Here is a 22,763-nt window from a genome sequence, read left to right as displayed (position 1 = left end):
GTCAGCCCCAGGCCACTGGTGCCTGCTAGAGCCGCTTCAGCGAGGCTTTGATTGCGCACTTACTAAAGCTGCTGGGAGGGAAACCAAAGCCTGCCTGGGCCCGTGTAACCCAGCAGCGTGGCGCAGGTGAAAGCTCCTGTCGGCCAGCTGCTGCCTTTTGTACATCTTCTCACAAGTGCCTCCTGCTGCAGAGAGCTGCTGACCCCCCTGCGAGCTGTGCTGCACCCCACGCCTGCCTGCAAGGAGTCAGGAGAAATCTGCCTGCACCCATCCATCTGCTTGTTGCTGGGGAAGCCAGGAAAAAATGTGCCTGAAAGTCTGAGGTTACTTATCAAATGTGGTCACACAGACCAGGGCTAATGCTGTGACGATCTGCTCTGAGCAAACAGCATCAAAGAGAGAGGGGAGAGGGGCAGAGCTGAGAGCACATCCTGTGGCAGTTGTCTTGCCATTGAAACACCCAGCAGGGAGGACAAAGGCTTGACCAGGCTTCTGAATTAATAAAAGGTGGGTGGGTGGGTGATCTAGGCAGCCTCAAACAATGCAGTTGCTGCAGAAGGCCTCTGGCTCTTGTTTATGAATTCAAATCTTGGCGGAGGGTAATATTTTCAAAAGTACATTTATACGTGCCAGAAATAACCCCATAGTTCCTTGTGACATCAGATGACACAATTGTTTGAGTGACGAACATTGAAAATAAATGTTTACTACTTCTGAAACTCTTACCCTGATGCAGCAGCCTGAGCTATCCTCGGAAAACTGCTCATTACTTCGAATCAATTTTGAGAGATCTCTTTGAATGCAAATTTCTCTTTAAAAAAAGCCAGCATGACATATTTTGACTTTCCTTGTTTGACAATATCATAGTTATTTCATCTCAATAATGTAAAATGTGATTGTTTCGGCTGTGCCTTCCCATTTTGCTCTGTGTGCTTTTGTATTTCATTATCATATTTCAATGCCACAAAGCCCAGATGGAGTATGTACAATATTTCATCTCTTTTACATGTTCTGGCACAATCACACTGAAAATTTTGAACTTTATCACAGTAAAATGTTTGGCTAGCTCCAAGGGAGGATTAAAGTTGTTTTGGAACTTGGATTTAAAAAAATAATTAAAAAAAAAAATCAGCATTTTCCCCCCTGTTATGCAGCAAAACCAGCTACTGAAATGTCAGATATTCCCTCTGAAGAAATGTTCTGTTTCCCAAGGATTCATTTCTTGGCCTCTGTGAAATGGTACATTTCAGTCCAGTTCCCAGTGGATGAGCCTTCAGTTTCTCAAAGGACGCCCTTGTGTTTGCGATGACCTCATCACGTTGTATGTTTGAGGATGCAGTTCTCCATTAGGGTTTATCCATGGGGTTAAAGTGAGTTCAAAGGTTCCCACGCAATCCCACTCTCTGTATCTCCCTCTCCCTTTCCCTCACACAGGCATCGTCCTCCTCTGTACCTTGAAACTGGACCCGTGAAACACACCAGAAACCTCCCTTGGAAAAAGGGGTTGCATCAGGATAGGGACAGAGCTGCCGCCATTTCCTTTGCCACCCCCTGTGTCTAATAGCCCCTGGTGATGCCCTTTACCATGCTGTCATTCTCTCTCGTTACAATCTTAGCTGCTCTTGAGACAACTGCAACATTAGAATGCCGGCACGCCCGACTTGGTCTCCGAGCATCCTCCCAGAGGGACCCGGTTATGTGAGGCTCGCTCCAGAGCAGGCTCGGGCCAGGCTGGCTGCGGGAGCTGGCCCTGCAGCTCTCTCTGCAGCCAGGCTCTTCCCCTGTTCCGCTGCACCTGGAAAAACTATGCGTGTTCCCCTGCGCCCACGTTTATTCCTTTTTGTCTTTCTCAGGGAATCGTAAAGCAGTCCTCGAAACCACGCGGCCCTGACCAGCACGATCGAGGCCCCACTTGTACCGCAGAGAAGGACCGGGACAGTGCCGCTGCCGACCCTCGGTAGCTCCAACCCGTCGGACATGAAGCGGTGGGACCCCCTCCGGCAGCTCCCCGACGGGCCGGGTGGGACAGGAGCCTTTTGTTTCTCCCATGGGATTTTTTCCATGAATGCCCCCGCCCCTCCTTCCCCCGCAGGAACCCGGCCCCGGACGCCGCTCTTTGTTCCCACGCGTCAAGATGCGGTCACAGGTGGCCCACGCGTAACCTGCACAGAAGGCACACGGGACCCAGCGCAGCCCGCAGGTAACGCAGCGCTCCTGCGCGGGGCCAGCCCGGGCCGGGCGGCGAGGCCACCCCGTCGGGCGGTGGCGGTGGCAGTGGCGGTGGCGGTGGCGGGTCCCGCCCGCCGTGGGCCGGCGCGGGCGGGGCGGGCGGGCGCGGTAAAGGCGGCGCCGCGCGGGGGCCGGGCTCAGTCTGGCCGCCTGCGGGCTGCGCGCCGCCGCGGCCGCCCCCGGACCGCTCTGCCCATGGGGCAGCAGAGCCGAGCCCTCGGGACTGTCCCCCGCCGCCGGGACCTGCGCTAGGGCGGTGAGTGCTGTGCGCGTCCCCCCGCGCCGCGGACTTTCCCCGCCGCCCCTCGGGGTCCCGGGGAATGGGAGCGCGGACGCCGCTGCTGCGCCCCGCGGGAGCCCGGTGCTGGCAGCCGGCCCCGCTTCCCCTCGCAGTCAGCACGGACGGGGGAGGGATGGATGGACCGACGGACGGACAGGGGCTTAAGGAGAGGGATCAGCCCTTGTGCTGGCTGCGATGGGACCGTGCCCGGTCCGGGTAGGATGGGTGGAGGAGGAGGTGGTGCAGCGTTGTATCCTGGTGGGAGGGTGGCAGGTTGCTCCGAGCGTTGGAGGGACAGCAGCCGTGCCGAGGTGACGCGCAGGCGGTCCCTTGGCTTTGTGACGAGGGCTTTCCCCTGGCTGTTACTCGACTCAGAGGCAGGGGTCCGATGTCACTTCTTTCCTGGAAGTGCTCCGTTCCTTTCCGTCCACTCGGGAAGCGTCACCGGAGAACCACGGTCCCCAGATGAGTACTTCAGGTGCCTAAAAGGGGAGGCTGAGTCCTGGCTAGGGGGTCAGCCTCGGTGGCTGAGCGTTGCTGAGCGTGGGGTGGGATGAGGGAAGGTAGCACAGCTGTGCTCCCCGTGGGATGCAATCCCGTGGGTGTGCTCGGGAGCCCTGGCCGCAAGGAGGGCATGGCCATGGTGGACGGCGAGCTGCTTGCGGGGGATGGAGGGAGAGGGGCAGGGGGCGGGAGCCGCGATGCGGGAGGGAGCCGGGACAGACCCCCGGCCATCACAGAGGGGAAGGTGAGGAAAGCCAGCTCTCAGCGGGCTATGCATCCCCGCCAGGGCTTGCACATTCCTGCGTGCTGAGCGGTCTGCTATGCCTCTTACGGGGTCTGGCTGTCCCATCTGGGCAGCTCTGTCTAGAGCAGCAGCGATTAGGCTTCTCTGTTGAGTTCAGCTCCGACTGAGTAAACCAGGCTGAGCAAGAAGCAGCGCCTTATTCAGCACCTGCTCCTTGCCCTGCCTCAGCGCTGCTTGGAGTTGGAGTTCAGTGAGCCTTTTTCTTACCTGAGCAAGGAACCTGACCCTCTTGCAGCTGCCTGAGAATCAGGGCTGCTAATGATTAAATGGGTACCATTTAATCCCCTCAGTCTGCAAAGGCTGGGAGTTACAAGTGCCAGCAGCAACCAAAGCCTTGTTGACATTAGGGTACCACTAGCACAGCTAGCCATGAGAAACTACAGAGTGTGCAAGAGCACTGGCTATTCTGGACTTGGCATAAATAACTTGTTCAGTAACTCTGTCTGCAGTAGAGCAGTCTGCTGAATAAGGGCATTCAGGGCTTGTGGATGAGGAAAGTGATTTTTAAACAAATAAATAGTAGTTACAGTTCAAGCAGGGGAGTCTGCCCAGGGAGGAAATCTCCTAAGAAAGGTTTTGGCAAAACCCCAAAATAAACAAGGTCTTAAGACTCAGCATGAAAGCACCTCAACTAGCCCTAGCCTTGTCTCAACTAGGTTGCATAAATATGCACCTGATGAGTGCACAGCAGAGTGTGAGGGACACCATGAACCTGTGGTGTCCTGGTGCTCTCAGCAGTGAGGGGCTGGATACTGATGGCAGCTGAGAAAAGGGGGCACTTGGTTGCTTTAGTATATGTGTGTTCTTGTTCTTCAACTGCAGAGCAGAGCAAGGTGAAGGGAGATCTCCCATGGGTAGGTGGTTGTCCCAGACAGGAGGCTGAGAAGGTGAGCTCTGCTCTACAGCCTCAAGAGAAGTTGGTCCTTTCTGCTTGTGGGCCTGTAGTTTTTATTGTAGTGGTTTTATTGTTAAGATATGAACAGAAGAGCATCTCCAAAGATGCACAGCAAGGTGAGGCTTAGGGTGGCCATTGATCTCTTGGAGAACAAGCCACAGACATGCCCTCCCCTGAGGTTTTCAGTCCGTTTGGAGCTGCTTGGAAGCTGGGGTGTGATCCAAAGGGAAACGTTTTCCTATTGTTCTCATTGAGCATTGAGTGCTGAAGCGTGCAAAATGCCAGGAGTACATCTGCAGCTGGTGTTCACTGGTCCTGCAGCTCTCTGAAGGTCACCATGTTGAATAGTCGGGGCTGGGAGGGATGGTACCACAGGCTTGTTACAAATATCACTTTGAGCTGTTTGGATCATGAAATGTTCTGTGCGAAGTGTGTGCTTGGTCCTCGCCCAGTAAGCCCCCAAATTTCTGGTGAAAACTGCTAAATGCCATTAGAACACAAAGTGTACGTCCCTCTGACGCAGGCAGGACTGGCTGCCTTCCCACCGGGCTGCCCAGGAGGCTGCGTGTTGACCTGGGTGGAGCTGTGCATGAGGTGGGGGTGTCTGTCTTCTTAGTGCTACGTTTTTGGCTACAAGCTTTCCCTTGGCACAGGATAAAAGCACACGTGAACCAGAAAGATGTTGAGATTGTTTATGTTTGACGTCTGGCCTGGTGCCAGAGGGAACGGCTTGGTGACCTTGGCACTATTGGGACATTATTTATAGAATGTAGATCTTCTGGGTTTTGTATTTTTGATGTAGGAATGTGAAAATAAGTCTTGGGAGGAAAAGACTCAATGCTGGCCACAAAATACATTTGGATTTTTTCCAGAGCAGGAAAAATAACACTTAAGAGGTGACCAGGTGTTCCCTGTTCGCATTGCTTTCTGCCTTCCCTTGGAAAATATGGGTTTGGTGCTGTCCTGGAGATCACAGGCTAGCATGAGTTCACTCCATGTTCGAAAAGTTCCTGCTCAAGATGCTAAAAGATGTTAAAAAAGAAATCCAGCTATAACCAAAGACGCTCTTGAGAGTTTACAAATGATAAATGACTCTCTGGCCTTCTTGGTCTTCTTCTGTTAGTGAAGTTGTGTCATCTGCAGGGTTTAGTGCATCTCCATGTGTTTCAGTGCCCATCTGTGGTGCCGGTTAGCGTGGCTGACCCTGGATGACAGATGGACAAGAAGAGGCTTGGATGTGCACAGGGTTTTACTGGAAGGCCCACCACACAGTGCTGGCCCCACAGCTCTGCCTCCCAGGCCTCTGGTGAAACCCCAGTAGCAAACTTTCCTTCTGGGTTTCACAATATGCATAAGTCTCTCATCCTCATTCTGAGCAGTGGGTATATGCTCCAATTACCTAAATCTGTAAATGTCTTTCTATCCCTCTGTATGCAAAGTAAGAACTTTTTGAGCATATTTGTGCTCTGGTTTTGATGGCGAAGCCCTTGCCTAGGCTGTACCTGACTCATTTATATCAGACTTTGTTTGGATCCTTACCCAGATCATCTTACAGGGCAAAATCAAGGACCAGAGTCTGTAAGAAGCTCTGCTGCAGATTTATACTGACTGCTGCTGTCATTTTAGGGAGGAGAGATCCATCACCAAAACAGGGAAATTATCAAAACCATTGTAGTTGGGTCTAGTGCTGAAGGTTGAGCAGCTTCTGCTGATGTTGGTGGTCAGGAACCATGTGCTCACTTTCTGAACCTAAGGGGCTAAAATCAGAAGCCTAAGCATAGGGACTGGTAGCTGGCTTCATTGATGCAGAGTTTCCTAGATGTTTTTGTTAGGGATTTGGATTAACATAATTTAAGTCAAAGGCACAGAGGAGGGCATGGGGAGAAAAGCAGTTAGGAATAAATCCGCGGTTCACTAGTCCGGTCTCCTGAGGAGTGGCATTATACGATAAGTTGGTGTAGCGGGAGATGCACGCAGGGGAGTGTCAGATAACACTGGCCACCTAATTATTTATTTGAAGGGGTTCTGTATTTTAGAGGGAGATTAGTGTGCAGTCCCCTCTGCAGCTGCCTGCTGCCGCAAACCAGAGAGGGAGGAATCCCTCCTTTTGGTACTAAAATTAGGCAGCAGCACTTTGACTGCATGGCCCAGAGGGGCAGGTGCAGGCAGAGCAGCACACAAAGGCTTGCAACCCTCTTGTTTTTAGCTGTATCCTGCCTGGGTTGAGAAAGTAAACAGTTTGAGTCTGTGTCAGCAGCCAAAAAAAGAGACCTGCAGAGAAAACCCACAAGTCTTCAGGAAACTTCATGGGTGACTCAGATGGTGTTTTTGTCTGAGTACCTGTTCATTCAGTAACCCACGATGGCAGCACAGGCACTTTTTGTGGTGGCGCCACCTTCTGAGTGAAACAGGAACCTCTGGTGTCGGATGCTTGTGGTCCTATAAAGACTTGAGAAGCTCTTTCAGCCAACAGATGTTGTTCCAGGAATTCCACTGCTGAGCCCTAAGATAATCCCAGCCCTTGTTGGTCGCTGCAGTTTCTTTCTGGGCTTCCAGCTAGGGCTGCTGCAGATGGAGATAGATGTGAGAAAGAGCAGGCAGATTCCCACGGACATCTGTGCTTCCAATCCTTCCTGACAGCCAAGAAGGTGCCTTTAGTTCAGCCTTCCTGGCTGTCTGGCCCTGCCTTGCTGTGCATGGCATGCACCCAGCCAGGCAGCAGCCTCACTAGTGCCCCATACTGTGTAGCTGCAAAGCTGTGAGAGATGAGTGGGCAATGCTGGAGCACAGCCTGGGTGCAGACACTCTGCCATGTTTTATGGAGTCCTAAGGAAGGACTGTGTTGTGGAAATGGAGGACTGTATTGCCAGTCTTAGGCAGAGCTCCAGGAAGCAGGCTATTTTCTGAAGAAACAAGATATCTTAAAGGTCCATGGTTTTAAGTCCCTCTTAGTCTTTCTGTTGGACATTTAATTTTAGCTGCCTAGCATGCCATTCACGGTAGATGTTTGTTGTATTCCAAGTAGGTATAAACATGAGCTGCCTCCTTGTAGAGGGAGAGGGAAATTCAAAAACCACAATACTGAATCCAGGGGAGTTGGGTGGCATTGGCTTTTCCCCAACATTTTCTTTGTGGCCTAGGAAGAAAAGTTTATGTAGAAGCCGCTCAATACCAATAAAGAGCATCCAAGCATTACTCCACAGAAAGCAGAAATCTACCAGGAGACAAAGGTTGCACTGAACAGGACCAAAGAATTTAGACCATCGGTCTGTGTTTTCTCAGGTTGTTTTCATGGTAAAGTGAGAGTAAAATTTAGCTGACTTTAATATCAGCATTGCTGGTGGAGTCTCTGTGAGTGCTAACCAGAGATCTGGTGTGCTTCTGAACAGCAGGCACCTATGGTGCATCCTTCCACCCTCCTGCCCTACTGCTCTGCCCAGTGCAACCGTTTTCTCCTTAGGGTGTTCTTGCCTTGTCTGCTGGCAAAAACCCATCGGGAATTCTTCCAATCCCTTCCATGAACTGTGACAACATCCACTGTGTAAATCTCTGGACAAGCAAGATGCATTGAGAGTTGATGGATGGAGAAATAATAAAGCAGTTGAGCTTATCCCCTCCAGCCAATTTATTCCCTGCATCACATCACCATGCAAACCAAGTGCCTGTCATTAGTCAAAGGACATGGGGGAGAAGAGGCCAACCTGAAACCCTCAGAGCCCTGGCTGCATGGAAATGACATTACAAGGGAAGGTGTTGACTAAAACCTGACACTTCTGTGTCATGAGCTCTTCTAAGCAGGAGCTGTGCTGTATGTTTGTAGACAGATGTATACAAGCACAGTAGCAAGGCACCGTGTGTGTATACACACAAACACACAGAGTCCTGATGGATGATCCTGATATTACTGGAACTTGTTGTACCCAAGTGTCTGAGACTTAAAACTGAAAAAGAAGGGAAGGTCCTTAAACCACCTTTGATAGTAGAGATGAGACATCTGGCAATGCTGTGTTTTCCATGGTTACTTGAGACCTTGATTTGTCAGCACTGATACTGCTATCATTTGGCTGCCTGAATCTCTCTGTTGCCTCCTTGTCCCTGGGGGTAGAGGAATCAAACAAAAGTAGGGAGAAGAACTAGTCAGTACTACCTTTAACATTTTTTTCCTAAGACTTCTCCTGCATGTGCCAGGCAAGATGGAGAGAGCTCCTGCAGGACCTCTCAGTTCTCAAGATATCCTTTGTCACCCCGGCTGTTCATGCCACATACTGGTGTCCACCCCTTTGCCTCCTCTCCGCTATGGAAAGAGACATCTTGCTTTAGTTCCTTAGGCTGATGTGGGTCCTTTGTGGCTGTGACTATAGGACATAGCATCTCCATAACTCTTCTGGCATGTTGTTGTCCAGCTTTTTCATAATCCCAAAGTGTGGCTCCATGCTGTAAGATGGGCAAAAATCAGACAGGGTTTGCCTAGGATCAGGAAGTGAAAAGTTCTCTGCAAGGATCTTGATCTCATCCATCCATATAAAAGCAATCAAAAGCTAGTCATGCTCATCATCCAGACTCCTCCTGTGGTATATGGAAAGAGGTGAAACATTGCAGAGGATAATGCATCTTGTCCTAGAATGGACACCTCTGGGGGTTGGCTCACCCTGCCTATTTCCGAGGGAGCCTAAAAGATGAGATGTACAGATTCAGGTTATAGTTGATGCTTCCAAACTTCATTCTCTCCACCCATGAAGTGCTTTTACTCTGGGCTGGGGGCAGATTGACTCTGTGTGTGCTCTTCACAGTACACATACACCGGTCTTTTGCGGAAGCTGGAGAACCTGTCATGCATTGAAGACATTGTCTCTTTCAATCTCCTTTATATGAGTTCTTTTTTCTGATGAAAGCTTTCTAAAGGGTACTTGTGTGCTGAATAGCCATTGTTGATAATGCACGATATGAAATCCGAAAGGAGGGCTCAGATTAAATGTCACGCACTTCACAGTCGGGGAATTCAAAGAGCCTTGTTGATCTGTGCATAATTGGGGGCTTGACAGCTCATGCATAAACAAACACGTGCACATCCACATACATGGCTGCATGCAGTTTTCCCCTGACTCAGCAGCACATAAAAGCAAAGTCGGGTGGGTGAGTTCCAGAGGGGTGGGTGCTGTGTTCGTAGGGAAAGCCTTTGAGTTCTTCAAGCCTCTGACTTGAGAACCACACTGGCAAATAAAGTCACTTGTTGTTAGTGTGGTGGGCTTCCTTCCGCCTTCCTCCCCTATGCAGCTCTCTGCTGAGCTGTGGCCGCTTTGATTTTCTGCATCTGTGTTTAATGTGACCACGAGACTCTTCTGAGAGTTTCTGGTGTGCGTAAAGGCAGTATCTATGTGACGTTCACCCCAAGCTTTCCACAGTGCTTTCTCCCACCAGCAGTGAATGAAGACAGAAAGAAAAAATCAATTTCATGCTAAGCTGGTTGTTAGTCAGGCCAGGAAGGGCATTTCTACTTCTGACATGTTCTGTGTAACATGAACCAAGTGCGACTCAGGAGTCCACAGTGCAGGCTGAGGTGTCACGACCTGGCACTGGTGGGGTACAGTGGCTGGGCTGTTGTTTGTAAGATGTCTCACCTGCTGCACATAAGCTGTGTGATCTGTGGTAGATTTACTTTTCATATGCATCTGGGAAAACTAAGCTCTCAGAGGTTTAATGACCCAGTCTGGATTTTTATGGAAGGAGCAGCAGTAATGCCAAATCTATAATCTAATAGTTTGGCTTTCAGGTTTCCTATTCTGCATGCTGTGCTGTAGTTCTGTTCCTAAAAACAGCTGGTTTCATTTTCAAGTGCCTCATTGCAGGAGAGGGGGATACTCGTGGCTCCTTCTCGTTCTGAGGGATGCTGTGGAACAGTGCTCCACAGAGGTGTCCCTGTGCACCACGTGTTCCCCCTCTAGTGGGTTGCTAGAAGTTTCTTTCAAGTTGTTTCACCACCAACTTGTGAATTAGCAGAGCTTGTGCTAGCTCTGGCAGCAGCTATTTAGAAGTTTTCCTCTTCTAAATCTGTCCTCCTAGCTCCTGTTTGCCCAACATGGGGAATTTTGCATCTGACATTTTTAGCAGTAACCTGTTGCTATAGAAACTGCTAAGGTGTCAGAGGGAGATTTTTGCCAAGTTGGGATGGGCTATCAAGTAGTTGAAGTATGTGTTTTGTTGGGAGGCCTTCTTCATCATATTTTTGCTAAGCAACTCCCTGAGCCTGTCTGCATGTCTGGGTTTATTTAATGTCTAAGGAGCCATGAGGGAGCAATAAACCCAGAGTTCTAATTGTGTATAAATGAACAGGAAATGTTGGCAAATTATTAGGGGAGATGTGAGAAGGTGTTCCCAAGCTGCAGTGATGGGTCCAAGTGATGTGTAGGTGGTAGTCCAGGGCTGAGAGGTCACAGGTGGTATCAGTCTTCAGGGCAGTAAATGGTTGACCTAGAAGCAGGAGTTGAGACTCCAGATGACATCTCCCAGGAAGGAGTCTGGCACAAGCTGCTCCTCTCACCCTTGAGACCAAAATACAGGTGAACGCCAGCATACATGGTTGGTCTGGTGGTCTGAATTCTCTTTACTAATCAGTCAAGAGATCATGCAGTGGGACCCAAAGTAAGTTCACACAAATCAACCCATGTCTCTTATTTGTGTGTGTGTGTATATATAATATATATTTATATACATACCTTCATGTACAAATACATATATTTATATGTATATATATATGTACATTTATATTTGCTTTATTAATATATAACATTGTTTATAAATAAAATGTATTTATATAAATAGTAAACCTTTATTATTTTATCCAGGATGAAGATGTAACCATGTGTATGGGAAATGCTCTATAACAGGGTTGTTAGTTGCTTGGGCCATTTCATATCAGGCTGGATCTACAGAACTTCTGTGTCATGGAAGGAAACTTTATTGCTTGTACAATGAGAGGTGTGAGTCCTATGAGTGCCTATGTGCCTGGGACTCAAGAAATATCCTGGCTAGACCAAAAGGCAATCTTCCTGATTAATGCAAATTTATTCGTCTGCCCTTTTTCCTCCCTATTGTGTTTGCCTAGACTGCACATCTGGCCATATCATGACAGACTATGGAGATGAGAAACTCTTTGTTTTCTACACAAATGGAATAAAATAATCTGATGCTGTTGGGCTGTCCTGCAGGAGTTGTTCTCAGGCTGGGGCTGCAAATTGGTCCATGAAACTGGTTGGGAATCTGCTTTTGCGGTTCTGGAGTGGAACAGGCTAATTTCATCTTCCATTTCATGGTTGTAGACATGTTGAGAGTGAATAAATCACAGTGGTTGCATTGTGCTGAGTAAGTCCCAGGACTGCAGATAGAGAACTAATGTTGCTGGAGGTGTAGATTATTGTCTTTGGGGAGGGAATTCATCGAAAATGGCTTTGAAATCACTATTTCAGTGACAGTATACAGATGGATATTGTGCCTGTATGTGGCTCAGGGAACTTAATGTCCCAAATTGTAGTTTCTTAACAATTTTCTTTTGTGTTCTGGAAAAGGACAGAGGTGCAGGGAATTGTTGAGAATAAAGAGCATTGGCTTCCTGGAGCATTTATGAAAGTCTCTTGTCAGGTGCTTGGGGACACAGTAGAAAGAAAATTTGGGGACGTCTGAGGTTGTCAGGAAAAGAAGTGCCAAGAAGCTCCATGTTAGTGTGAAGGTTCAGTGTCCAGCAGTGTTGTGGATAGGCACTGTATGTATGGACTCCTCCCTGCTCCTCCCAGGGTCTTTCCATAGAGTTCCTTTGAGCCTCTGCTATACCTCAGGTGCAAGGCAGAGGAGATGAAATGCAATTGCATCGTAGTTCCTGTAAAACTGGCTTGTATTACCCTGTTTGGTTGAAGGGCTCTCCTAGCTTTTTAAGCTGCTCTTTTTCAGTAGCAAGGGTTGATTTGCTTGGGTGGGTTGGGGTTTTTTTTGTGTGTGTTTCTGTGTGTGTGCATATGGGTTTTATTTTTCCTTCTAATGTTTCCCTGTAGAAATCGTCTGCAGGACAGATGGCCTCTTAAGCTTCTGGGGCTGTCTCTCACAAACACCTGTCTAAGGCAGCTGGGAATCAAAGAGGAATTCTCCTCTTTTAATGCCTTTAAAGAAAAACAGTACCGATCCTAATATGTCCTACTTCCCTATCTCTCTCTCCATCCTCCCAGCTTCCTGGGAAACTTAACTGCTTGGTTGTGGCCATCTGTTGAGACAGCAAGGGGCTGGGTGGGGAGGTGGCAGCCAGAGCCTTTGGGGAGAGCTAGGGCAGCTTTGAGGTGATGGATTGCTGTGGCTGGCTGGGCTGAGAGCCTCGGTGGCAGAGAGAAGATGATGCAGGGGGTGGACTTTTATGTAAGTAACACAGATGAGAGCTGCTGAAGCAGCTGTTGTACACCGTTGTGCTTGTACCTTACATCCTTTGTATTTGCAGCCAAAACACACCTCAGCAGCCAGGGATGGGCTGCTTGAGGAGGCAGGGTGGCGTGGCCAGGCTTGCACATGGGGTATGAGTGCACGTGTGTGGTAGCTGAAGGGTGAAATCTGCTTGTCCCCCGTGGCAGCGGCCCCCTGAGCCCGTACAGAGGGGCCACGGTGGGGCCAGGTGTCCAGCTGGGCACCCATGGGGAGCCCGAGCACATGCAGCATGTCACAGGCTGCCCTGCCAGCTGCTGTGAGAGGCAGACAAGCATTTCTCCCCTGAGGTGCTGCACAGGCTTGCACAGAGGGGTCAGTGAGTTGCTGCAGGTGGTGCTTGGCAGGCCAGCAGGAGAGAGGTTGCTGTGTTTAATTATAGCTCCCATCTGAGAAACTAGTAGAGCAACAGAGCTTTTTTATCCTGTTCTGGGGGAACTGAGCACTTTACAGGTTTTGATTGCTGTATAACACATCCTGCAACACAGACAGAAACTTTCCTGTGCTCTCTGCAAAAGGAAATTTGAAACCTATGGGCAATAAAATCCCGGAGATGGGCCGTACCTCCCTGATGCTGTGGGATATAGCCAACAGTGGTTCTTCTTGGGGCAGGATGTTTGTACAGCCCCAGGGAGCTTGGGGGCAGGAGCTGCTGCACCCAGGGGCTGCAGAGGAACAGTGTGCAGGAGGGTGCAGGGGCGCTGAGCCTGCTTGGGCTAAAGCAACCCTGAAGCAGACAGAGGAGAGGATGCATGGAAAAGGCTGAGCAGACTTTGGATGTCCTTTTTTGCATGAAGTGGTGACTGAGTAAACAACGCAAGTTAACTCTTTCTTCCCCAGCAGGCTGCAGAGGACTCCTTGTCCCCTGTTGAGGGGTGATGCTGGCCATATCCATTAGGTCTGAGGTTGCCAGAGCTGCTGTAGGCACTGGGTGCCACTGCCTTGCAAGTGGAGGCTTCGTGGTCACAGGCAGCTCTGCACCTCTCACAAACAGCTTTGGAAAGCCCATCCAATGGTGTCTGGCCATGAGATGTGGTCAGCCTGAAGGGTGAGCTTTAGATGGGCCTGAGGCTCTTGGTGCATTGCAGATGGTTTGGGAGATGGTCTGGAGGCACCAGTAAAGATGTCCTTTGACCTAAGGATCTTGCTTTGCATTTTCATAATTTAGGGGCAGGGAATCTACTGCCCAGGCTTGTAGGTATCTCCTAGGGATGACAGTCTCCCTGTGCCTTTTAGAGTTGCTTGAGGAAGCAGCTCCCTGCGCCTTTTAGAGTTGTTTAAGGGGCTGTGGCAGGGCTGGGGATGAGCCTCTGTCAAGACATACTTCCTGCTGGTATTGCAAAGAGCCTTCTGTGCTGAAAGGGCTGGTGTTTATGTAGGAACAGAGTCCTGTGCACCTGGCTTGTTACAGGTGAGAAGTCTGAAGTCTCCGTGTTGCTTAGGGGGTACAGACTGTGCCAGACAGAGCAGGAGCAGCCGCCGCGTTCTGCTGCTGTGGTGGCTGAGTGCTAATTGTTTTTACTGCCTGAGCATCAGGTTATTTTTGGCTTGATCAAGTTTAATTCCCAGCCGGCTGCTGGTAGGGAGGTTCTAATAGTCTAAATCTCCATGCTTGATAGAAATCTAGGCAGGGAGCTGGTTTGGTCACTGTGGGTTTGGGATGTGCAGTTGCAGAAATACAGGATGAAAATAGCTATATTTTGGTAATTACATGGGACATGGGGAGTTCTGGCTCAGGGTCTGCTGCACCACAGGCTTCCAGGGGAAACTCTTGCTAGGCCATTTAGATAGGATGCACAAAGATGTTTTGTGACTCTCAGGTGTGTTTTTGGGTTAGACACAGAGAATTTACCTCATGCCTCAGGACTTCAGAGTCCTGAAGTGTCTGAGGTTGTTTACACATTTTAAGAACATAAAAGTGAGCAGACTGAACCTTCATGTGTGGTGGGAAAAAAGGAGTCTTGGGTCCCATGGGATTAGGCAACAGTGTAATGTTTGCAAGGACCAAGGTACTTGGTAGGTCTGTGGATCCTGTCCTTAACACACCTGTGTTTCCACTGCCTCTCCTCTTTAATGTGAGCATGTGTTTGAGCCCAGGCTTTCTCAAAAGCTCTGTGGCTGATGAGGTATGGGGTCCAGAGTAGCTGCTGTGGACCTAGTACTGTCCTCAGCAGCAGAGACAGAACTGGCGCAGCCTGGAGGAACACCAGAAGAGCTGGACAAATCCATTACAGCTGCTGGGCCCTTGCAAGAGAAATGCTGTGGGTGTCAGCCCATTTGTGAGGGCCACTACAGCACAGTGACCATGGTGGATGCCCCTCTCATATGTACATATCCTTGTGCTGCTGCAGTGCTGGGGAACTCCCCTGGGCTCTGCTAGATTGCTCCCAGAGACCTCCAGTGTTGGAAAGGGACACTGCCTCTGCTTCCTACTTAGTATTAGTATTGGTTCTCAGCCTGTGCTCTGTAGAAGATGGCAAGGCAAGTGTAGGCATGGCAAGTGCCCTGTTGGGCTTGATATCCACATCCAGTGCAGACATCCACTGCACCTTCTTGGATAATTCTTAGGTATAACAAATCAAAGCAGACTCAAGATGTTGAGTTGTCTTGGACATACTCACCTGGGAACTCTAAAACAGGAGAGCAAGAATCCTCTCCCTGGCCTGAACATGATAGAGCTGAACAAACTGTGTCCAACTAATATGTATAAACATTTCATTGTCCCAGCTTGGCTCTAGTTTCATACTCTCTTCCTCTGCCTGCAGATTGGAAGTGCCATCAAACCCTTGGAGTGAAAAGTTCTGTAGTGCCACCTCTTTAATTCAAGCACCCCTGCTTTGTCAGGTAAAAGGCTGCACTGTGGATGACAGTGCTATCCAGCTTAGCAGTAGGCAGCATCCCTGCTCCCAGGGCCCTGGGGAGCCGTGTCCTCCCAGGCAGGCAGCTTCCACCCACGAGCAGTCAGGCTCTGGCTGGCAGGAGCTGTAGGCAGTGAGCTCCGGGTGCTGCCGGGGCAGGGTCTGGCTCTGCACTGCACGGTGGGCGCACAGCCCTGGCTGCTGCAGCACCGTGGCGTGTGCAGTTGAGTCTCCTCTCTCCCACGCTGCGGAGCTCGCCTCTCCAGACGCTGGGAGGGAGGCAGAGACGCTGGGGGAAGAGCTGTGGAGGTGGGAGAGATTGAGCTATCGTTGGTGTGGCACCAGTGAGGTTTCTTTGCACCACTAAGCAGTAGCTATCAAAACTGAATGCAGTATGCTAAACAGCTGAGCAAGAGAGCTGACACTGAAAGGAGCCTGCAAAGAAAAGAGATCTAGGAAGAAAAAACCCTCTTTCAGCTGCACTTAGGCACTGCCCATCACAGAGAGCTGTGGCAGGGAGTAGGAATTGCCTGTTTATGGTGGCTGATCTGCACAGTCCCTGTGATGCTTGGGAAAAGGATTAAGGAGGAGAGACTCGCAGGAGAAAGAGGAGGTGGAGGTTTCCCTTTGCAAACTCACAGGCTAATAGAAACGATCCTCTAAACTGTCAGTGTGTCAGGATACATTAATGTAAGTATAATGTTTTCAAATCCTCAGCATCTTCTCTCTGAATGTCACTGAATTAGCACTAATTGCATTCATTAGCTCATTAGCCATTAATATTCAGCATCCGTTAGGCTGGCTCTGTCTCTGGCCTGGGGGGTAATGAGATGTGGGACTGACTGCGGGCCATGCCTTAGCTGTGCTGTAGGAGTGTGGCTTTATGCACCAGATTGTTTTATTGGCATTTGTGTTTGGCCTCTGTTGTCCCAGCTCTTGGCCAGTGGCTTACCACAAATTAGTGGAAAATCTTAATGGGAGAGCAGTGTTAATGATGATGTGGATAAATTTCCACCAACTCCTGCCCTGAAAGCAACTGGCGAGACAAATGATGAAGGCAAATTTTGATCTTTTGGCCTTGAGCCAGTTGCTAAACTGCCTCTATAATCACAAAGCTATTCAGTGCAGTCTTCATTGGTGAGTCATGGAGTCCTACCTTTCTTTGCTTCTTGCTCTCAGGAGAAATTATCTATTACTTTTTTTTTCCTCCTTCCTTTTCCTTCCTTTTCCTTCCTTTTCCTTCCTTTTCCTTCCTTTTCCTTCCTTTTCCTTCCTTTTCCTTCCTTTTCCTTCCTTTTCCTTCCTTTTCCTTCCTTTTCCTTCCTTTTCCTTCCTTTTCCTTCCTTTTCCTTCCTTTTCCTTCCTTTTCCTTCCTTTTCCTTCCTTTTCCTTCCTTTTCCTTCCTTTTCCTTCCTTTTCCTTCCTTTTCCTTCCTTTTCCTTCCTTTTCCTTCCTTTTCTCTGGCATTTCTGACCATGAGGCCAGAGCAGGAGGTGTGGCCATCAAGCTTCCCCTAGCAAGAAACCAGGAAAGATCCAGAAGTACCAGGATGGCATGGCCAGCACTATCAGCACCTCAAGTCCTATCAAGACCAGCAGGCCTCAGGTCTCTTATTCCTGAGGGGAGCCAGTAGGATGCTCCTGCTTGGGCCCTCCCTAACTTCAGAGATGTGGGATGGCCTCAGAGTGAGAGAGAGGAGCATTCACCACAAGACTGTTGCTCCCCGATTGGAATGGATGGCTTTGATCAGAAAATGCTGGGCTAGAAATACCACAGCAACATGTCTTCTCTGGTTTCAGCACTTCTGGTGGGAAACCACCTAGCATCCAACCTTGTTCGTCTGGGTCAGCCAGGAGCAGAAAAAAAATGCAAAAACTGTAGCTAGTTAAAGAAGTTGAGCTTTTCTTTTAGACACATCGCTCTGTCTTTGGCCTGGATTTTGTGTGCAGATTATCTAGATTTGAATACACACGGTTTATTGCAACAATTTAGGTTGGCCAACCCCAGACATGATAAATCTTTCAAACTTTTCTACTGTCAGCTACCATTTGAGCTTCCTGCCTTGTGCTCAAAGGTAGGCCTGAGTATACAGCTTCTACCTTCCTGCTGTGGTGGTGTTTTCCACTGTTCCAATTCTGAAATATTTCTAGATCCTGACTGCTGCATCTGGCTTCGTGCTGCCTTTCCAGGAACCTGGGCTTAGTTATTCAGTGGAATAAGAGCAAAAACCCACGACCAAAGAAGCCCTGCTACAATCCAAAAGAAGTACCTCCAAAGCACTGGGTAGCTCAACTGGCTCACTGAAAAGCATTTTGCCTGATCTGCTGAAAGGATCTTATTAAACCCTTGGTCATGGGGCTCACTTTTTGCACTATCCCAGCAAGACCTCTTAACTTTGCCTTCAAGAAAGAGTGACGTTGGGCACTTGCAGACAGGACTGGCTGTTCTTGTCTGAACAACCACAGGGAAGGGTTTTCCTTTGAGAGGGAAATCCCTCGCAAGGCACTGGCACAACATTTGTATGCACAGTGCCAAAATAATTGTACCTCGTTTTATTACTCTCCAAAGACTCTTGAAATATTTAGACATCAGCATAAATTGTCTCCTCCTGGGGCAGCTCTGGGAAGGCTCAGCTGGGGCATGAGCCCTACACTTGCTTGGGCTGGATTAGCTGTGCTTGGTGCCTGGGGGAAATTTCTGTGGGTCTCTGGAACGGCCAAGTGGCAAATGGAAAAAAGTGTTTGTGTTTAGCTGAGCCAAGATAAAAAGATGACAAATTGGAAGAAAAGGCTTTCTGAACTGAGGGTTTCCAGGGTTTTATGTTTGTGGGATGAGGCTGATTTCATGGGACTCAATACCTGTAGCTTTACACACGTCAGGGCAGAAGTTATCTTTTTCAAGTCTCGTTGTCTGTATTTACTTATCCCGGATAGTATTTGTCGTTTCAAATTTGCATCATTTCCCTGAAAGCAAAGTGAAATATCTTCAGGGAAAATCATGCCTCTGGCTTCTTCTGCTCAGGGGCCAATATGTTGTTCTGGCACGGCCTGGGGGCTGCAGCATGTGAGTGGGGGGACACACAAATAAGTAACTAATACTTGTTTGGGGTTTGACCTGAAATGGCAGCTGAAGAATGTGATATATTGAATGGAAAAAGGAAAAAGGCCAAGAATTACTTAATGATTTTAATTCCCCTAGTCTGAGACACACTTAATTCTCCTAATCTGAAAAACAGCAAAGAGGTTCTATTGGGCACTGCCTCATGCTGGGATAGACAAGATTATGGTTTGTAGGTCAAAAGCATTTCTAACTAAATGTCCATGCTAAAGCCGCTCTGCTCTGAGTTTTTTCTTTCCCCTCCCATGGCAGATCCTGGAGACAGCAGGATCATTCTGAGATGAGCCACCTGTAACTGGGGCCGGCCTCGTTTGCCAGGGCTCCCTGCCCCGTGAGGATGAGGATCCATCTGCCAGCCTAACAGGAGGACCTTGTGGCAGCGGTTGTTTTATTTTCCCCAAACGTCGTGAAATTTCATGTGACAGTGCCAGCCGCTTCCTGCAGCCTCCCTGTGCCCCCTGGCAGCCAAGGGCTGGTGGGGCAGGGCCAGCACCATGGCGGCGAAGCAGCCCCCGCCGCTGATGAAGAAGCACAGCCAGACCGACCTGGTGAGCAGGCTGAAGACACGCAAGATCCTGGGCGTCGGCGGGGAGGATGACGACGGCGAGGTCCATCGCTCTAAGGTGAGGCCAGCAGAGAGGAAGCCCATGTGCACTAATGGTGGAAAAGGGACCTTCTGCTAGGCAAACCAGGGTTTGCCCATCCATGTGGTTTGGGGTAGTTACAGCCAGGCATTGTGAGCATGTTCACATGAACAGCTCTGGGCAGTGTGCACATGACAGCAGGACAGATACTGTAACACCCTGAGGGCTCTGCAGGAGCCTGTGTGCCATCAGGAGCATGCAGGTGATGTGTGTGAGGAGTGAGTTCCCCTCTTCCATAGGTAAGAAGAAACAGGAGTTAGTGTTGACCCTTCCTCAGCTGCATGCTGCAGGTGCTGATCCCATTAAGGGAGCATAGAGGCTGCAGCTCCTCATGGAAATCAAGCGGGTGCTGGGACCAACAAGTCACAGCTGAATCCTTTGTCTTCCTCCTCTTTCCAGCCTTCTGAGATAAACTCCCACATGGGATTAGATATGTGGTTTTGGGCTGCTGAGCACTGCCTAAAGACTGGGGAAGGATCTGCTTAGCTTGTGCCTTTCATTTGAATTTCAGATTAGCCAAGTACTGGGAAATGAAATCAAGTTTGCAGTCCGGGAACCACTGGGACTCAGGTAAGGTACTGGATCACCTTGGAGCTAGGTCATCTGAGGCCCCTTGGCCACAGTATCCCTGCCAGCTCTGGTTTCTGACACCAACTCTGCTGCTGTGCCAGCATCACTGCTCCCTGCAGGGGCTTCTTGCAAGCTGTGGAACTAGACTAGCTCTGCATTCTTCCCCCCATTAATGAGCCTGAGGCCCTCAAGTTCTTGTCTCATTGCATGTGCAGAGAACTACAAGGGCTGTGTGGGGCTGAAGGAGCTCCTTTTCTACTGTGTGACAAAGTGGTGTGTCCTGTGGGGACCCTGCTCTGCACCACCCTCTTGGCAGGGTTACTTCTCTCCTTTGCTTGGGTGAAGGAGGAGGCTGGTCTGCATGTTGAGGCTGAAGCTAGTGGGATGTGGAAAGCTGAGTCCTTCCATGGGATGTTTCTGGCTGTCTTGCTTGTGCATAGGGGAAGGATAAAGGGGGAACGAGCAGGCAGCCAGAAATGCTTTGTGAAGTATGAGTGATGGGGTCACCTCCAAGCTCATGCTGGGTTCTCTGTCTTCCCTCTCATGCAGGGTCTGGCAGCTTGTTTCCGCCATCATGTTTTCCGGGGTTGCTGTCATGGTGAGTGAGGGACATGGTCCTGGCAAGAGCCAGCTCCTGACTGCTAAAGGGGTGCCCCAGCATGGCCCTTCAGTCCCTGGCATTTCTGTTCCTCCCCTGCCTCCAGCAGCTCCTACCGCTTTCTCCTGCAAGGCCTTTGCCCTCGCTGTGTCTCAGTAATGGGCTTTGCCAACAGTGTCCTTGCCAGTTTGTTCCCATTGCGAGTCTGTTTTCATTAGCAGGGCCCATAAACCAAGGAATGGCAGCCTTGGTCACAAAAACCAGCCATGCAGCCGATAGTTGACATGGTGATATTTCTGCGCTTCCTTAATTGCCAGTTTCCTGGCCAGCGGCTCCAATCCCCCAAGGGCCTGATGCTGGAGCGCTGCTGCCCAAGAGGACATGTTTTGGTGGCCAGTTCAGGTTGCTGAGCTTCTCTCTCGCCTCTGCCAGGCCCTCGCTTTCCCTGACCAGCTCTTCGATGCCATCTTTGAGGAGGAATCGGTGAGCAGCAAGACTCCCATCCGGCTCTATGGTGGAGCCCTCCTCAGTGAGTGCCGTACCACTGTACTGGGGATGCTGCTGCCCGATAGAGTAAGGGGACAGGTGACCAAAACGGCAGCAGGTGACAAAGTCCGTGTCCAGCCGGACACCTGCTGCAGCTGGAGAGCAGAACATCTGCTGTTAGCAAAGAAATTGCTGAGGGGTACTTTGAAAAGCTTGGCTACTGCTGCTTTTTCCTAGCAGGGATTCAGGTGTGCTGCAGGTAGGGTAAGGGCTGTGCATGCTCCGAATCCCTGGGGAATCACCCCACGTACCCCAGCAAAGGGAGCCTGCAGGGGGGCCCGGGGAGGGGCGCTGGGCCGGAGCTGGGGCTCCACGGGAGCGGCAGGGGACATGGGAAGGCGGCGGCGTCCCGGGAAGGGCTCAGGAGAAGGGGGCTCAGGACAAGGAGGCGCGGGCAGCTGGAGATGCGGTGTGGGAAAGGAAAGGGGCCCGACCCGCGTCCTGCAGCGGCACCGCGCGGGGCGGGCGGGAAGCGCGGCCTGGCCGCTGTCCCGGCCCTCGGGCAGCGCGCCCCGCTGTGCCCGCAGGCATCGCGCTCATCATGTGGAACGCCCTGTACACCGCCGAGAAGGCCATCATCCGCTGGAGCCTGCTGGCCGAGGCCTGCTACTTCGCCGTGCAGTTCCTGGGTGAGTGCCCGCGGGCCGGCCGGGACGAGGAGGAGGAGGAGGGTGTGAAGACTGCGTGGTGGGAAGTGGGGACGGACGGTGGGTAGGGCAGTGGTGGAGCATGTTCCCTGCCAGCTGCTTGCCTCTTTTCTCCCCCATGGAATAGCCTCTGCCCTGAGCTGCTCCTTGAACATCACCCTCTGACAATTCATTAATTTTTCTCCCTGCAAATGTCCTGGGCTTCATAGCCAGCACAGGTCATTGCTGGAGCAGGCTGCCTAGATGCAGGGTCTAACAAGAAAAGATTTTAGCAACCTACACTAAAAAGGGGGATGTTTAGTGTTACCCAAACAGAGCATAGCATTTAGCTTGTTTCTAGGGAGCTTATCTATATTTAACAATGGAGGGGGTTCTTGTATATGTGTCTCCGTAGCTCAGTGTGTAGCTGGTTTAGATATGAGCTATGTGTTCGTGGCCAGAAAAGAGAGGTGTTCAATAGAGGCAATGTGTGTGGACTGTGCATATTTTGTAGATGCTCCTAAAATTGAGAAATGTTTATCAGCACAGTTCAAGCCACAAAGCAAACTCAGGAGGCTATGACTCCCAGATTAACACCTGAGCATAATGGAAACTCACATCTGCTTGAGTGACTGTTTCAGGCTGCCTGAATGTTTGAAAGCAGGGTTTCTGTAAGGTAGAGCTCTGGGGTCTATGGCAAGCCTCAAGGCTGTGACAAGAAGCTAGTGAAGAGCCTCTGCCATGGGTTCACTGTGCATGTGAATGAGCCTGTGCTGAAAGCTCCTGCGCTTGCAAGGCTCAGCAGTTCCTGCCAAAGCCCTGCGTTAGAGGGCAGCAGAAAACAGCATTGTGCTATTTGTCTCCTTTTGGTTTAGCATCACCAACCTCTGCCTTGTCTCTCTCCTTCTTTTCTAGTTACCACTGTCTCCCTGGTTGAGAGTAGCCGGATAGCCACAGGTGCCGTGCTCCTCCTGGTCAGCCGAGCCCTCTTCATCCTCATCAGCATTTATTATTATTACCAAGTTGGACGTCGTCCCAAGAAAGTCTAATTCCTGGGCTTTTTTGTTATGGGAAAGGTGGGAGGGGGGAGTTTGTGTCGGTAATTTTGCATTAGAATTTTTTTTGGTTTTTTTTT

The 22,763-nt window shown here is 50.1% G+C and overlaps 1 protein-coding gene across 3 annotated transcripts; it reads left to right on the top strand.

The window, feature by feature from the left end:
• Window positions 1-2,371: 2,371 nt before the first annotated feature.
• Window positions 2,372-22,763, top strand: TP53I11 (tumor protein p53 inducible protein 11). Of its 3 annotated transcripts, none has more exons than XM_066552847.1 (7): window positions 2,372-2,485; window positions 18,897-19,267; window positions 19,800-19,858; window positions 20,408-20,456; window positions 20,889-20,985; window positions 21,530-21,631; window positions 22,544-22,763. In XM_066552847.1, exons 2-7 carry the CDS (start codon window positions 19,139-19,141, stop codon window positions 22,675-22,677), a joined length of 570 nt encoding a protein of 189 aa, XP_066408944.1. In that variant the 5' UTR covers window positions 2,372-2,485; window positions 18,897-19,138; the 3' UTR covers window positions 22,678-22,763. The 3 variants fall into 3 exon arrangements, with proteins under 3 accessions (XP_066408944.1, XP_066408945.1, XP_066408946.1); XM_066552848.1 differs by lacking the exon at window positions 2,372-2,485 and adding an exon at window positions 2,893-2,987; XM_066552849.1 differs by lacking the exon at window positions 2,372-2,485 and adding an exon at window positions 16,113-16,217.

The sequence above is a fragment of the Molothrus aeneus genome, chromosome 6 (genome assembly GCF_037042795.1).
Source record: "Molothrus aeneus isolate 106 chromosome 6, BPBGC_Maene_1.0, whole genome shotgun sequence".
In the NCBI taxonomy this organism is placed as follows: Eukaryota; Metazoa; Chordata; class Aves; order Passeriformes; family Icteridae; genus Molothrus; species Molothrus aeneus.
This window is presented reverse-complemented; position numbering and strand designations above follow the sequence as displayed.

What these genes read in the sequence shown, in the direction of transcription:
- TP53I11 (XM_066552847.1), top strand. Translation starts at nt 19,139, where the DNA reads ATGGCGGCGAAGCAGCCCCCGCCGCTGATGAAGAAGCACAGCCAGACC. An exon ending in CGGGAACCACTGGGACTCAG is followed by an intron (nt 19,859 to 20,407) that starts GTAAGGTACTGG and finishes CCTCTCATGCAG; the next exon opens with GGTCTGGCAGCTTGTTTCCG. An exon ending in CTATGGTGGAGCCCTCCTCA is followed by an intron (nt 20,986 to 21,529) that starts GTGAGTGCCGTA and finishes CTGTGCCCGCAG; the next exon opens with GCATCGCGCTCATCATGTGG.